Below are 14,994 nucleotides of genomic sequence, written 5' to 3'. Positions count from 1 at the left end.
ATTTATTACTGCTGAATGCAAATGGCCATATTTTAGTAGCCCATGTCGTTGGGGCTTGCCGCAGGGGTCTTCAGAAACCCAGTGGCCCTTGATGACTCATTAGCAGTAATGTGTTTCAGAACAGGCTGTCCTCCTGATGACTCGCGTGGAGCCCGCTTGCGCCCGCTTGCGCCCATAGCCGGAGGTGCCACCCTCTATTCTTCCTTCCTCACCCCCTTCTCTCCTGCCCATAATGATACGTGTCGGAACCCTTTGCCTTTTTGTCTGAAGTCTTTCCCTGCACAGGTTGGTCTGAAGATGAATCATCAGCTGCTGCAGAGAGGAGGTGGTGATGGTTGCCCAGCATCTTCCAGGCCAGCACTCTGTTATTGACTGTTGCATTGGACTGGTTTAATCCGGCAACATTGTTGTGGGCTCGTACTTGTACTAGTATGACTGCAGCCATGAACTTCGCTTTCTCTTAGTCAATGGCATGCCATCTTATGTCTTACTGTGCTTCATTACAGCATTAGGGTTATAAATGTCGTTACAAATGTTCACATGTGAAAGTGAAGAAAAGAGAGTAAAGAGATCTCTTGTCATAAACCACACAGGCAAAACAAGCTAAAAAAAAACGATTTGGTCTTATGTAGAAGAGTGATCCCCTCCCAAATCCTCATCAAAATTTGTTTAGTTTTTCAGTGATGTCGGTGCAAACCAACAGAATCTCTTGGAGAGACGTTGTGCAAAGCACTGCCTAGACTGTAGTGTACTGCATCCTGCTGTATGATGAGTACGACTCTGCCAAGAGCAATTTTAGCAAAATCCATAAATGCGTGCATGATTTGCGAAACTTTGCCTTCTTAATCCCTCCCTCCCCCCCCAGTACTGTGCATGTTGCCGTAATTATTCAGGTACTAACCAAGGATTACAGAATAATATATTTACCAAATGTTCCTTCATGTACCCCATTTGCTTCCCTGTTTTGAATGCACATCACAAATTGCACGAACAGATAACTAATAGAACAATCTGGGGGGAAATTTGTTGTGTTTTTGGACCACTCTGACTACTATCCTAGTGTTACTGTGTGTGATGGAGCTGGTCAATAGAGATTTCTTTTTAACCACTCTTCAAATGCTCATGCTTATGCTCATGATTATCTTTCTCTCGCCATCACTTTTCCCTACTCTGTCGCTTTCTTCTGCCATGTGTCTCATCCCTGCTGGTTTCCCTTCATCTTCCTGTCTTCCCACTCCTCTTTCCTACCCACCCCTGCCGATGCAGTGTGCACACATGTCAGGCTGGCATTCGGCTGGCAGATGGGCTCCAGTGGTGAGCGTTGTGACTGGATGCTTTCTGCACACGCATGGCTACGCCCCCCCCCCCCCCCGGTGAAGGCCTGCTCCGGGGCGCACAGCAGAGCCCCGTGGACCTCCATCCATGTCAAGCCATGCCAAGCCCAGCGCTCTGCCCCCTCCTCTCCCCTCCCTCTCTCCCTCTCTCTCTCTCTCTGTCCTGGCAGGCGAGAGTAGCAGGCTTCCCTGTCCATCCCTACAGTGCACACATAGGAAGCCCGGTCAGCAGGGCACGGGCGGAACTGACTTGATTTATTTAACAGCGTCTCCAGAGGTTGGCCTGCCTTGGCCCCTCTCCGTGTGGTCAGGACTTCAAATCTGGAGGAGTAGTGACGTCATCAACCTTTATGTACAGTGTGTGACTGTCTAAACGATCAGATTGTGGTTTCTTCCTCCCCGCATGTTTCCTCTTCTTCCTCGGGCTTTTTGCACAGGTCACCATGTAATATTCTAACAGTTTTGAACAAAGCTCCACATTCAGATGAATGACCGTCCTGGTGACTTCATTTGACTGAAAAATCGACTCTCGCATCCTAATGTGCCATAAATGCAGTTTCTTCTCTGGGGGCATCGGCCAAATTACGCTAGGATGATTTGCTCGAGGGAGCCCTAAGTGATTTTCTGTGTGTTATTTTATGGGACAGTTTTTCTATGACTTCACATGACGTGTCTCTGTGTTGACCACTATTGCTGCTCAGACTTGTAGAGAAACACAGGCTTTGCGAACAGCTAAACATTTACTAATTCATAGTAGGTCACACACAAGTGACTGCCTTACCAGAGTTTTTTTTTTTTTTTGGTGTGTGTATTTCCTCCAACTCCATTCCATCACAGTCAGCTGTGGCCAATGACCAGACACAATGACCTCTCAGAACTACCCCCCCCCCCCCACCCTTTGTGTTTCTTTTCGCATTAGGTGGTCGGAGGAGAAGAGGGTCAATATTATTGTTTTTTTTCTGCAGAGGATACTTGATGTTAAGAGCTTTACGGTTCCAGGCACACATAGTATGCAAGCCCTGTATTTTCTAAAGGCTCTGCCACAATGAGCTAGGATCCAGCTCAGCCTCAGTCTTGAGGGTACGACTGAGCACAAGACAGCCCGGCTCCATTGCACATCACTCAGTGCTTTGCCTCGCGTAAGTGTTCCAGTTCAATTTTCAGCTGATGCTTTCTGCTTTGGGCGCTGTGGCGTGGAGTGACGTCGTAGCTCCAGTCCAGTATTGTGCCGTGCGAGGTCTTTCAGTATGCGATGGGGTCACTCAAGGGACGGGTTTGGATGCCTCCCAGTCCCTCTCCCCAGAGGCGGCGATGTCTTAATACACGCACACACACACACACACACACACATACATACATACATATATACACACACACACACACACACACACATACACACACACACACACATACATAGCGAACACTCTGCACTGTCGCTGCCTGCAGTTCATTTCACGCTGAAGATTCAGTCTGTCTGTGTCAACCAGGTCGCAGGTCTGTGTATTTTACACAGTGCACAGTATAGCAATGCAATGTTTCAGCTGTCTGGCTGGTGGAGTGTGCTGTATCAGGATTGGTTTGGCGAGCTCCTGTCCTGTCCTGGCATGCATTCAGAGTTTTCATAAGCAGGCTACATCTCAGTCAACCTTTTCCTCCTAATCATAATGATCGCCACTAGTGCTAGCACGGTCATAGAGGAGTTGTAAACGTTTTTTCTTTATCTCTGTGGAGAGAATGTGCAGGACTGAGCAGCAGTCATATTTTGTACTGCTATGCGGTACATCTAGTTTACAGATAGTTTTGAGTCGTGGAGGATATTAATATACTCATTGTAATAGGTCTATGTATACTGATGTAACTTGAGATGAAGTATTGGCTAAGGAGGCAGCTTGCACAAAGTTCCCTCTTTGTGTAGAAAACTAAATCTTTTGTCAGAATCTCCCGATGCGGTTTCTTCCTATTTGCCATCACATTAGTACAGGGTACTTTTCATGGACCCGCCAGCAACTCTTGGTTATTTATTCAATTAGTCATGCTCATAATTTGTGTGAGATCTGGAAAAATGAGCTGAGGGAATAGCTTGTTGTAGGGCTGCTACTAGCAATTATTTTCATAGTCGATTAATCTGTTGATTTATTTTATCAAATAATTGATCATATGTTAGATCAATATATTGTCAGTCACCAAAATAGTCCTCAACTGCCTTTCTTTGTCCACACGCCAAAGATGTTTAGTTTACTGTCGTAAAGGAGTAAGTAAAGCTGAAAATATGAATGTTTAAGAAGCTGCAATCAGGGAATTTTGAGGCATTATCCTTGAGAAATAACACAAACCAGTTGATCAATTACCAACATAGTTGCCAACTACTCAATTAGAAATATAATTGTTGCAATCCTAGCATTTTCTTTGTCGTTAAACTTTTCAACAGGTAGGCTACAACACACTTTAAAAGACTGGCTCCCCTGTCTTGTGTAGCTTGTGACCGACAGGGAGCATCCCCCTCTCCCACAGACCTCCCGTTGGCCTCCTCAGCAGACAGGCAGCCTGGGTGTACTGGGCAGCGGCCTGCCACAGGCCCAGGTGAGGGGAAGAGTCATTAGAATGCGCTTTCAAGGGATTAGACATGCAGGAGGTGAGCTGGAGCTTAGAAGACTAAGTTGGAGTACTATAAGGACAATGTGATTACTGGTCTTTGCTTTGAGTTTTGTTATGCTATTGCTGCTAGCAATATAAGGCCTTCAATCTATGCCTGTAGCTCCTGAGTGTCTGTTTGTGGTGCAGCCACTGAGCCCTGGTCCAAGACAGAACCTTACCTTGTGTCCCGTCACAGGCTGGCAAACACTTAAAAACAAATTACACAGACTAGATCAGTCATGGCGTACTGAGACTAGAGGCAGTTCTAACTAGTAGACAGGGTGTACCTTCATGTTCTGGCAGTTAGACTGTATGTTTCACAGCATCAAGCAATGATGCAATCTCACAGCTTCAAACGCAGTGATCTTTTTGAGCTTCATCACAATGTGTCAGATTAACTTCCACTGCTGTCTGACTGTTTCTGAACACAAGCTGGTGTCCTGTATGAACCTTTGAAACGGGACATCTTACTCCGTGTCCTGCAGCTGGTTGGAGGCCGAGTCTGGCTGTGTTTATGGGCTGGTATGAGGGTTTAGTTCCATCCCTTGCTCTCTTAAGACCTCCTCGTGCAGCATTGGTATTCCTGACTTCAGAGTTCCTGGCCCGCTGCATATTTTACTGCTTGCTGTCATATCTGCTGCACTAGGGCTCTATGCAGGGCTTCGGCATTGAATTATGCATTCAGGAGAGAGGGAGAGGGAGAGGGGGAGAGAAAGAGAGAGAGAGAGTAGAGGGAGAGAGGGGGGGAAGAAACTGTACCCCCGTCGTGCATCCTGAGACGTCCAGAATGCCGCTGCAGTCCTCCCACCCCTGCGAGCTGTCTGGTGGGAGCACCCTTTCGTGCAGGGTGATCCGTTTGGGCAACGACAAAATGGAGCGCAGTGCCCAGACCACTACACATAGATTAGCTGCACTTGTTTTGAGCTGTGGTCAGGCAGACAGTCTCAACTCTGACAACACTGCTAGCTCTGGACAAGAGGAGCCCTTTTCAAACATTCTCCCTGAGTCATGCAGACTAGCTAGGCTATATCTGTACTGGTCAGATTAACAGAGACTATTTTAGTCCTGAAGTATTTAGATGTTCCCTGTGCTGTGATGTTAACCTGGACAATATTGTGATTACAAATGGGCTGTCAAAAGCTTTGTACAGTTATTAGGTTAGATTGATAGCCTCGCCACCCTAGTCTTGTGGCATGTTATCAGTCGAATGTAAACACTGCATATCCATTTGGCCGGATAAGCAGTGTTGCTGTAGGGTGGGGCTCGTGCTGTGAAAGCGCAGTGCTGTAGTCACAGGAGACTAATTCACACCACCACCACCACCCCCGAGCACATGCGCACACTCACACTCACACTCACACACACACACACACACACACAGGAGAAGCAAGGAGACATTGAAGTTTTACTATGCATTCTCCATCTTCATCTAGCTAAGGTGGTGCAGTAACAACAACCAGAACTGAAACGTTGGTGACCAGAATTCACCGTTAGCTGTACAGAGCCCCATAAAGATGAGAGATATTCACGTGGGGCTATTAAGTGCAGCATTTTCTGCTTCCGAGCACTTCCCAGCCCACTGCTGTCGTTATGTTACCTTGAAAAGGGTGTATAAATTGGCCTGACTTTCTGAGTGTGAGTGTGAGAGTTTCCCTTTCTGCTCTTTTTGAGTTCCTCTCTGCCTTTTTGAGAGATTGAGTCGGCTGGGTGTGGTCCACAGTGACATTCTTTGGTCACATTGTCTTGTTTCTGAGGGGCCTGATTTATTGCGCTGTAGCCCTTGTGAGAAGCATGTAAAAAAGTTAGTGTGTGCGGGGGGTGGTGTGTGGTTGTGGGGGGGGGGGGGGGAATTAGAGGGAGTGATGCGGGTCTCAGTAGACAAAGCTAAAGTCATGTGAAAATGAAGGAGGCTGTTGGGGAAGCTCAGATGTTACTACGCTGTCTGAAGTGTCTGTCTGAGGTGTTTGAAGTGTGTAGTAGAGACCATTGGTGAGCTAGCCGCGTGGCCACTTGTATGTGTTTTTCAGGGGGTTCTCAAGTCAGGAAACTCAGGTGTGGTCCCTGGTGTTGTTATGGGTTATTTCCCCCTCACTGGATCTACTATGCTATTGCATGTGCTTTTGGTCATCTAAAAAACAGGAGCTGTGCAAGTACTCCCTCCATCCTGTTCTCCTCTCTCAGTCTCTCTGATCCTTCCCACCTCTCTGTGTGTGTGTGTCTGTCTGTGTCTGTGTCTGTGTCTGTGTGTACCTGTGTGTACGTGTGTGTGTGTGTGTGTGTGTGTGTGTGTGTGTGTGTGTGTGTGTGTGTGTGTGTGTGTGTGTGTTTGCTTGCGCGTGTGTGTGTTTGCGCGTGCGTGTGTGTGCGCGCGCGTGCATGTGCGTGCGTTTGGCACCTGGCCGTGTCCACTGCTGGCACCACCAGTGCTTTGAAGTTTGCATGTTGCCATTAAAATAACACAGATCCAGTTTCAGCCCATGCAGCAGGCATCCCTGCTATGAAGAGAGGGGTGGGTGAGTGGGGTGGGCGAGGCAGAAGCGGCACTGCCAGCAGTACCACCAGCAGCAGTCGCCATGGCGGCCGCAGAGCACAACAGACTGCAGACTCATTTGCCCTCTGAGGCCAGCGGCTGGCTTGGCTCGGCTCCCCTGGCCTCGCGCAACCTGATGACAGGCCTGTGCCGTGCTCGTCCTCTCAGCCGCAGACTGGCCTGGGCAAAAGCCCTCCGGTCAAACTGCCCATCTGTGCCCCCCCCCCCCACACATGCAGGGAGGCAGATGACTGATGTGGCGCACGAATGAAATGCCTGGGTGAACTTTTCGAAGGTGAAGTTGAAGCGACTCCTGTTTTTTCAGTCCTCTGCCATCCCAAGCATGCACAGACCCTCTGCGGTGTAACTCGTTTTTACAGTGGGTGGCTTGAAAATAGAGGAGTTCCACCAATTTGTTGCACTCCCGATTCTAGACACGTAGTGCTACCCTCAGCAGTGCTCGTGCTGCTCCCAGCCCCAGCGCTCGCCTCCAAATGCACAAATCCATCAGAAGTCGTGCAGTACTTGAACATTTGCATAATCCCGCAGTGATTGGATTGTTTTAAAGCCCCAAAGGGCAGTGTGGATTCATTGTCATCATTTAAAGATGACTGAGGGGTTGCATTTAATCAAGCATAGCTTAGGGGATGCTCGGGATGGGCTTTTCTATATGCCAGTGCTGCCCTCATCTGGCCATTTAAAGTATTGCAGCTGGTTCAAACAGATGAGTAGCATTACATTGCAGGTTGTACTGTTTTTTTATTACCTGGGGCGTCAGTCAGAAGTTTCTCAAATGGAACTTGGGATTTGAAGCCAGCCTTCCAACTATTGATCAGACAACTGTGGAGTATCTAGTGACCAAAATGTCTGGCTGTGGGTAGAACTGCTGACTCCATGGAGAGCAGAGCAGCAGGGCAGAGACATCCACAGATGCCCTCTCTAAAAACTGTGGTTTACAGATGTACCACCAGGTGGTGCTGTGTTTATCAGTGGTCACTTCTGGCCACTTCCCTTCCCTTCTGGCTTGCCCAGGGGCCCAGAGGAGAGCTGGCTGTCAGTGTGTGGGAGGCCTGCGAGTGTGGACGGGGGAAAGGTTGCGTCTCTCTGTTTGTGTGTTTGTTCAAGTGTGTGTGTGTGTGTGTGTGTGTGTGTGTGTGTGTGTGTGTGTGTGTGTGTGTGTGTGTGTGTGTGTGTGCGTGTGCGTGTGTGTGTGTGCGTGCATGCATGCCTGCTCTCGCTCTACAATGAGGGGATGTCGTGCGTTACATGAGTGTAATTACTGCTAATGAGACCAGTCTGCCGTGATGAGAAGGGACAGAGGGCAGTGCAGCACCCCACCCACCCACCACCTCCCCCCAACCTCCACCCCCATCCTCCTCTGAGCTGCCCCCTGCACCTTCAGCAGAGGTTTTACGGTGGGCGCAACCAGAGGAGGATCAGAGGTCACTGCACCATCCCTGTAGAGCCACTGGAATGTAGTCAGTTCACCCAGGCCCATCCCAGCTGAGTGGAGGAGCCAGCTCACACTACCCCGCTACTGCTGTATGCCAAATCAGAGCTCGTAATGCTTCTGGGCCTTGACACTCTGAGCCATCGGAATTCACACCCACGCCAGCCATCGCCTGCCTCCTCCCCTGCAGGGCTGATGGCTGATGGTGTTACCACCAGGTGTTGCTTGGCGAGTGACTCTTTAGATAGGTAGGCAGGCTCATTGTCTCACCACAGCCTGTGAATTCAGCACAAATGAGAACCCAGCTGGTTCATGACAGGAATGCAACAAAGGACAAAAGTTGCTCTTGTCCCCCATATTCATGCATTCTGAGGTCTCGAAAGTCTATGTAGGCACCCTCAGTTTTCCCATCAGCCCTCTGGCCCATTCTACCTGAGGAAGTGCGATGATGGTGGTGGAGTCCCCGGGTCTGTTCTGGCTGTGTTCTTTGTCGTGTTTGAGAATAAGTAGTTGTTAGAAGGAGTCATTTCCATTGCGCATGGTGCACATAATGTGTGTAATATCCATCTATAAAATATAATGCACATAATGTACAAACGTCGCACCAAGCCTATACAAAGGGTCTTTGTTAAGAGTGCTGACCGATAGAAGGGCTTGAAGAAGTAAGGCTGATTAACCTACTGTCCACTGTGATCGACCGCTACAGAAGTCCCTCAGTCAGAGCACCAGCTTCAGCCTAATGGAGACACCTGCAGCCTGTGTGCATTCCTTTCAGCTGTGGATGTAACTGGAAATGAAGAGTTGGTACTGGTCAGATGGTCAGATGGCTGTGAGATGACCGTGGGAGGAGGTATCTGTGGGCCGAGTGTTCTTTTTTTTTTATGAGACAACAGGAACAGGTGGATGAGGACGCCTCGAGATGCAGAGCAGGAAGTGCAGATGGTCACATTCGCATGGCTGTGAAGTCATTAGCTCTCCGTCTCATGCTCGTCAGAGGATTCATACTGCGTCTCTCTCTCTCTCTCGCTCCCCCTTCCTTTACTAATGGTATTCCCTTGATGAATCTTTGACTGTCTTTATAGTGTGTGTGTTTGTATGTTATAAGAACCTCCACTTGTTGCTGACAGGCAAAGTGTATTGGTTTATTTTGTGATCTCCACAGCCAGAGTTTCAGGGACAAATTATTGTTGCCTCAACACATTTTAGCTCCCGGTAACGGCCATACTGTCAGGCCAATCAAGTGCTACCCCAAGGTTAAACACTGGGGAGCTACTGATCACATGTCCTTCTCTGTGTATGGACAGCAGGCACAGAGTAGATAGCTAGCAAACACTGGGATTGGACACACAAACACACATGCTTACAGTTTGCACTCACACATTTGTGTTAATGTGTGTGTGTGTGTGTGACAGAAGTGCAGTTGTGTGTCAAATGTTAGTGTTTCATTTGATTATGATGTACATCGCAATGTACATGGAGCTTAAGTATGTTTAAGTTTCTGTAATTCAAGTAACGTGTGTGTGTGTGTGTGTGTGTGTGTGTGTCCACGTCCACAATGCATGTGCAGAGCGTGGGACTGATGGAGGCAGTGGGATGTGACTCAGGCTTTGATTGTGCGGCAGTCAGACAGCCGAGCGAACAGGAAATGGGCTAATTAGTGCTAACAGCCGAACCAGGCTGCACGACCGTCTAACCATCTGACCCCATTCCTCTAACAGAGTGGCCAGCCACCGCTGCCATCAGTCACACACACACACACAAATACGCACATGATGCCCACAGTGGAAATACAACTGGCCCAGCAAAGAGAAAAGCTTTGTGTGAATCTCTCCTAGTTCCCCACAATGAGATGCAGTGAGTCAGCGTGGACTCACCTCATGTGGGCTGGTACTGTGTGTCAAAATTGCACATATGAATATGCTAATACAGAGACTTGCTAATACAGAGACTTGCTAACACCTTTGGATGAACGTCATGCTGGTTGTCTCCTGTCAGTGCCTGGGGGCTCAACACACAACATACTTTTCCTTTCAGGCAGATTCAGTATGGAGTTTGTGAGCCTCATGCCCAGTCTCTGTTTGGTGTGTGTGTGTGTGTGTGTGTGTGTGTGTCAGGACTATGGCTATGTTTTTGCAGACACTCACACAGAAACGTAGTGATTCTTATTATACTTACGGCTTAGGTTCTGTCCATGCGCAGTTGGTGCCCTTGCGTAAGCGCGGTGGCCAGTGGTGCAGCAGTCACAGAAAACTGGAGTGTGCACAAAGACATCTGCACAGAGCCTTGTATACAATATCTGATGATGACAAATCTTGTGTGGCTCGGTCCCTAGTGTACCTTTGCGGACATCACTTACCTTCTCTGAGGAGGAGGGCCAGGGGAAACACTGGACCGTTCCGGGGGAGCAGCACCAAGCCTCTGCGTCTGAATTGCAGCCGGGAAGTCAAGGTCACGGACCTGCTCTGGGCTCGCTTGCTGTCTGCGGTCTGTGGGAGAAGCTACAGTACACGTAGCACAGTGGTCAGGGACACAGAAAAGGAAAACAAGAACAGTCTGTGGAGTCCAATGCCAGTGAAAGGTGAATGAGTGTAAAATGGTGATAGAGAGAGAGAGAAAAGTGGGTGATGGAGTGGGAAATGTAGTGCGAGAGAAAGATAGGGTGCCAGCGCTGGCTTAGATTAGCATACTCTTGCATGCTGTTCCCCCCATTGAGCCTGGCTACTGAAGTTTCCTGAAGCAAAGTCATCATGTGGAGATGCCCCCTGCCCTTCCCCCAGCCCTCACCCTGTGTGTGTGTAGTGTGTGTGTATGCTCAGGACTCTGACTGTCAGCTCAGGGCTACAGTCCCGCTCCCCAGCAGAGCAGAACACGGGCAGCTCAGCACACAAGAGAGGCTGGGGATGGCAGACATATTCCATCTGTGGGAGAGCTGTCACCCGCCTGCTTCTCTTGTGTTTATCATAGTGTGCATCTCTCTCTCTCTCTCTCTCCCTCTCTCCTCCTTCCTCCCTCTCTGCGTGTGTCAGAGACAGACCCTTGAGGCTTTGTGCATATACAGTTTATGTATGTTTGAGCCTGCATCATTTGTATGTGTGTTTGCCTAGTTTCTACTCTGTATGGAAAACAACATTTATAAGTATATGTGTATATTTCTGAGTGCGTGGGCATAGCTTCTGTTTGGGAGAGAACAGCGTCAAAAGGTCATGTCCAGGCTGACCAATCGGCTGGCTGCGCTTGCTGACTGAGGGGATTGGCTGGTTGGGGTGCACTCCCTCCCTCCCCTCCGTCTTCTCTGGCTGCTCTCTCTCTCTTCTCCATGTAAACATACAGCAAATCACTCCATTATCCCTCCTCCTCAGAGTCCAGCCTTCCCTCAGGGGTCTCTGTCTCTTTCTCTCTCTCTCCATCTCTCTCTCTAAGACCTCCAAGCTTCCTACCCTTATTAACCCCTTTTTTCTACCTCTGCCCGTCTCTCTCTCTCTCTCTCTCTCTCTCTCTGACGTTGCTCACCCACGCTGAGTGAGAGCGACTCTGCTGTGCTCTGACAGAGCCGTGTGATAAGCCCCACGCGCTGCAACAGCTTTCCCCTCCCTCCTCCCCCTCTCCTCCTCCTCCTCCTCTTCCCTTGTTCACCTCGGTGCTCATCCCTGCGTGCTCGCTGTGGCAGTCTCCGGTCTGCCTGCTCCCGTCGGCTAGCTCTCGCTCTCTCTCTCTCTCTCTCTCTCTCTCTCTCTCTCTCTCTCTCTCTCTCTCTCTCTCTATCCCCCTCTCGCTCTCTCTCCATTTCTCTCCCTCGTTTTCTCATTCTGTTCTCTTGGAGGAGAAGCAGCAAACAGCAAACGGCAGGACAGAGCTGCTGAAGAGAGAGGAAGAGAGTCTTTAAAGAAGAGCCTTTCATAGGGCATACACACACACACACACTAGACACTCAGCATGGCTCCAGAGGGGCCTCCTCACCAAACACCTCTACCGTAACTGACAGCAGTGACAGGACTCTGTGACACACACACACACACACACACACACTCATACACATTCAGACACACGCAACCCTCAACAAGCAGAAGGACGAAATATTAAGGGACACAGAATCCGTCTCCACAGAAGCCAGAAGCGGCCAGTGCCGAGCGCCCAGCCGGGACCAAGCGGAGGACAGGATAGCAGGATAGGCTGAGGCTCCGGTGGACAACTGACCGGTAGAGGAGGAGCAGGAGGAGCAGGCGGCGAAGGAGGAGGAGGAGGAGGAGGGCCAGCCTGCCAGCGCAGGTGCTGGGGGGAAGGGCCCGGGCTCGCTGGATGAGGGAAGCCGAGCGGCTGGCATCTCCCCCGTGTGATGGAGTGAGGCGAGTAATGAGGGTGGATGGTGAGAGCGGGCAGCAGCAGCAGCAGCAGCGGTGGTGGCGGCAGCGGTGGCAGCAGCCGAGGAGTCGGGGGTGGCGGCAGGTTCGGTTGTGTCGGTGGCGGCAGCGGTGGCAGTGGCGGGGGGGCTGCGGCGGCGGCAGGGGGGTCGGGGTCGGCGCCGGGCAAGCGGCGCGGCCGGAGCAGGCAGCGGAATCGCCGCCGCGTCTCAGGCTCCTCGCTGGCCGAGCGCCTGAGCTGCCCCCGGCAGGCCGCTGACAGGATGTCGCCCAGCATTGGCAACGTGGACTGCTTCTCGCCCATGCTGTGCCACTGTAAAGTAGCCTGCACCAACAGCACCATCTCGCTCATGTTCGGATGCAAGGTGGGTCTGGGGGCTTGGAACTGGGAAAGCCGGTTTGCAGGGTCCCTCTGGCTATGTAGAGTGGTTGCTAGTTAATATATTGCTGTCTGAGATTTTCATCCAAGTGCTCTCTCTCTGTCCTTCACTCCTTTAAAGTTTTGGACTTATCAAGCACATAATCAGCATGGATATGTAATAACTTCTATTTGTGTCCTTTATTGTTGATTGTTGTGTTTGGTTGTTTTACTGGAAACCAAAAGGCTTGACTGGAGACTTTGTTCAGCACTATGTGTGCATTTCAGTTTGTATAGTCTCTACTGTCTTTATACTGTAGTGTTACTACTGTTTTTTTTCTGTTATGCATCTTTGGAAAGTACAAAAGTTTATATGACTGGTTTGACACTTTTTAAATCGGGTAAGTGAAGCCGACACTTCACTTGTCTCACCTCTAAAAGTAGCAAAAGTGGAAGCAGCTGAATTGTGATGAGGGCTTTCAGCCAATCGACAAAATAACCATTGATGACACACCTCCACACATCCTTTAAATTAACATATATATTACCTTTTATTTTAATCTAGCGAGGTGTGAACTCGGAGAGGGAGAGAAAGACGACATCCTCTCAGAATAAGTTGGTGATGCTCTTGTGTGATAAACACGTGTTTCAGTGTTCTTGCCTGCTGAAGAGAGAGAGGGGAGTTGCTGAAGAGCTCTTGTGTTTCAGTGTTCTTGCCTGCTGAAGAGCTCTTGTGGCTTATTCACCTAGGGTGGGAGTCTGACGTGAATGGTGATGTGACGTTAGCGTGTGCGTTCTCTAGGTGTAGGATATTTCCTTTTCTGGAGCCCTGTAGTTGAGTAGTGGAGGTGGCCAGTGAGGGATATTGTCCAGTTTCTCTGTGTGTGTGTGTGTGTGTGTGTGTGTGTGTGTGTGTGTGTTTGTGTACGTGTGCAGTTTCACAGCTTGTTGTAATTTAATCCCCAGCTAGACTCCCACATCCACCTACTTCCTTCCAAGCCCTAGACAAACACTACACCAGATTTGATTAATCTTTCCTTGCTTTAGTTGTCTGTTCCTCTGTTCTCTGCTTATGTACTCTCTCTTGTTTGTTTCAAAACCCACTCAGATCATCACAACATGTCCAATCATAACTTATAATATTGACCCAAAGGTATTACCTTTGCTTTACTGTTTCCTGTACATTTCCTAGGAACATCTTCATCATTTAGAGTTACTGTAGCTTGTGTAATGTACTGTATGGATTGCAAGAGAGCCTGAGTCCTTGCTCACATGTTCTGGTCCAATCACATCAGTCACTGTCCTGTATCTGTCTTGCCACAGTAGTTAATAGTGTCCTCTTCACTAATCTGCATTCACTCAGATTGCAATCATTATATTAGCACGGGCCCAGGGGTAAAGCCCTTGGGCTTAATAGGAATGGGTCATGGCTGTGGGTTATATATGCCAGTGGAGCTGAGGTTACATTATCTCTCATGTTTCACGCTTCAGTCACTTTTACACTGTGAGTCTTGGCAAGCGATGACCAGTGCAAACTGCATGTGTGTATGCCGTAAGGTAAGGCCACATTTCTTTTGTACCTCAGGCCTCTGATTATATTATATATTGGGATGAGGTTTTCATATCATTGGACATGCTAAATGGTTTTTCTAACTAAAAACATTTCACATTTCACAGACTGCTTTTGAGGATATTTTAGACAGCAAATAAAAGGCCTGCTCCTTTCACAGTCTCCATAGCCAATAGCCATCTTCAAGTGTGTTTTACTGTTTTGAACTTTTGGTCACTAGTCCCATATCCTGATAGTTGAGTCTCGGACTCCTCTTTGGCAACCGCTGTAAGACTTGGCGGTGTCAGGATAGCAGTGGGAATGCTGTGGTGGGAATGTGGCAGTCTGTGGACTGGAGACAGCCTCTGTTATCCAGTGTATGATTACCTCTGACTGCTACCGTATGACCGAGGGATCATGCAGGATCTAGTATTAACCCCGGCACCACTGGATCCTTAGGCCTGAGGGGGGGGGGGGGGGGGATTAGGCTTCATCTGCCTCACCCTGGATTGTGTTTCAATTAGTATTCATCTTTAATCTTTGTGGACTGTAAAGTGTCTGGCCTATGACTCGCTCACGTTGGCCTGTTGTGACCGTTCAGACCATTTCATTCAGATTTGCACGCTCCGAACTAAAGCCCTAGTCGGAGGCTGCAGTCATTTCATCAATGCTATTACACAACTGCTGCCAACACAGATGCACAGTTGGAACCATTTTAATGGTTTTGGCCTAATTGTGTGGTCATGTAGTTCAGAGTAGAGGATACTAAGAATTGAACCTC

General features: G+C 49.1%; 1 protein-coding gene across 16 annotated transcripts in view; it reads left to right on the top strand.

Moving 5' to 3' along the window:
* Positions 1 to 14,994, top strand: part of dlg1b (discs large MAGUK scaffold protein 1b) — a 90,063-nt gene that overhangs the window by 16,648 nt on the left and 58,421 nt on the right. Inside the window, exon 1 of one of the 16 annotated variants that reach the window (XM_042097950.1) lies at positions 12,519 to 12,671. The exons of 14 other annotated variants lie outside the window; for them this stretch is intronic. In XM_042097950.1, the coding sequence (XP_041953884.1) occupies positions 12,570 to 12,671 (102 nt within the window). In that variant the 5' untranslated portion in view covers positions 12,519 to 12,569. Of the gene's footprint in view, positions 1 to 12,518; positions 12,672 to 14,994 lie in introns of those variants that run through there. One more of the 16 variants, XM_042098832.1, reaches the window with a different exon arrangement.

Source organism: Alosa sapidissima, chromosome 1, assembly GCF_018492685.1.
Source record: "Alosa sapidissima isolate fAloSap1 chromosome 1, fAloSap1.pri, whole genome shotgun sequence".
NCBI classification, from domain to species: Eukaryota; Metazoa; Chordata; class Actinopteri; order Clupeiformes; family Clupeidae; genus Alosa; species Alosa sapidissima.
This window is presented reverse-complemented; position numbering and strand designations above follow the sequence as displayed.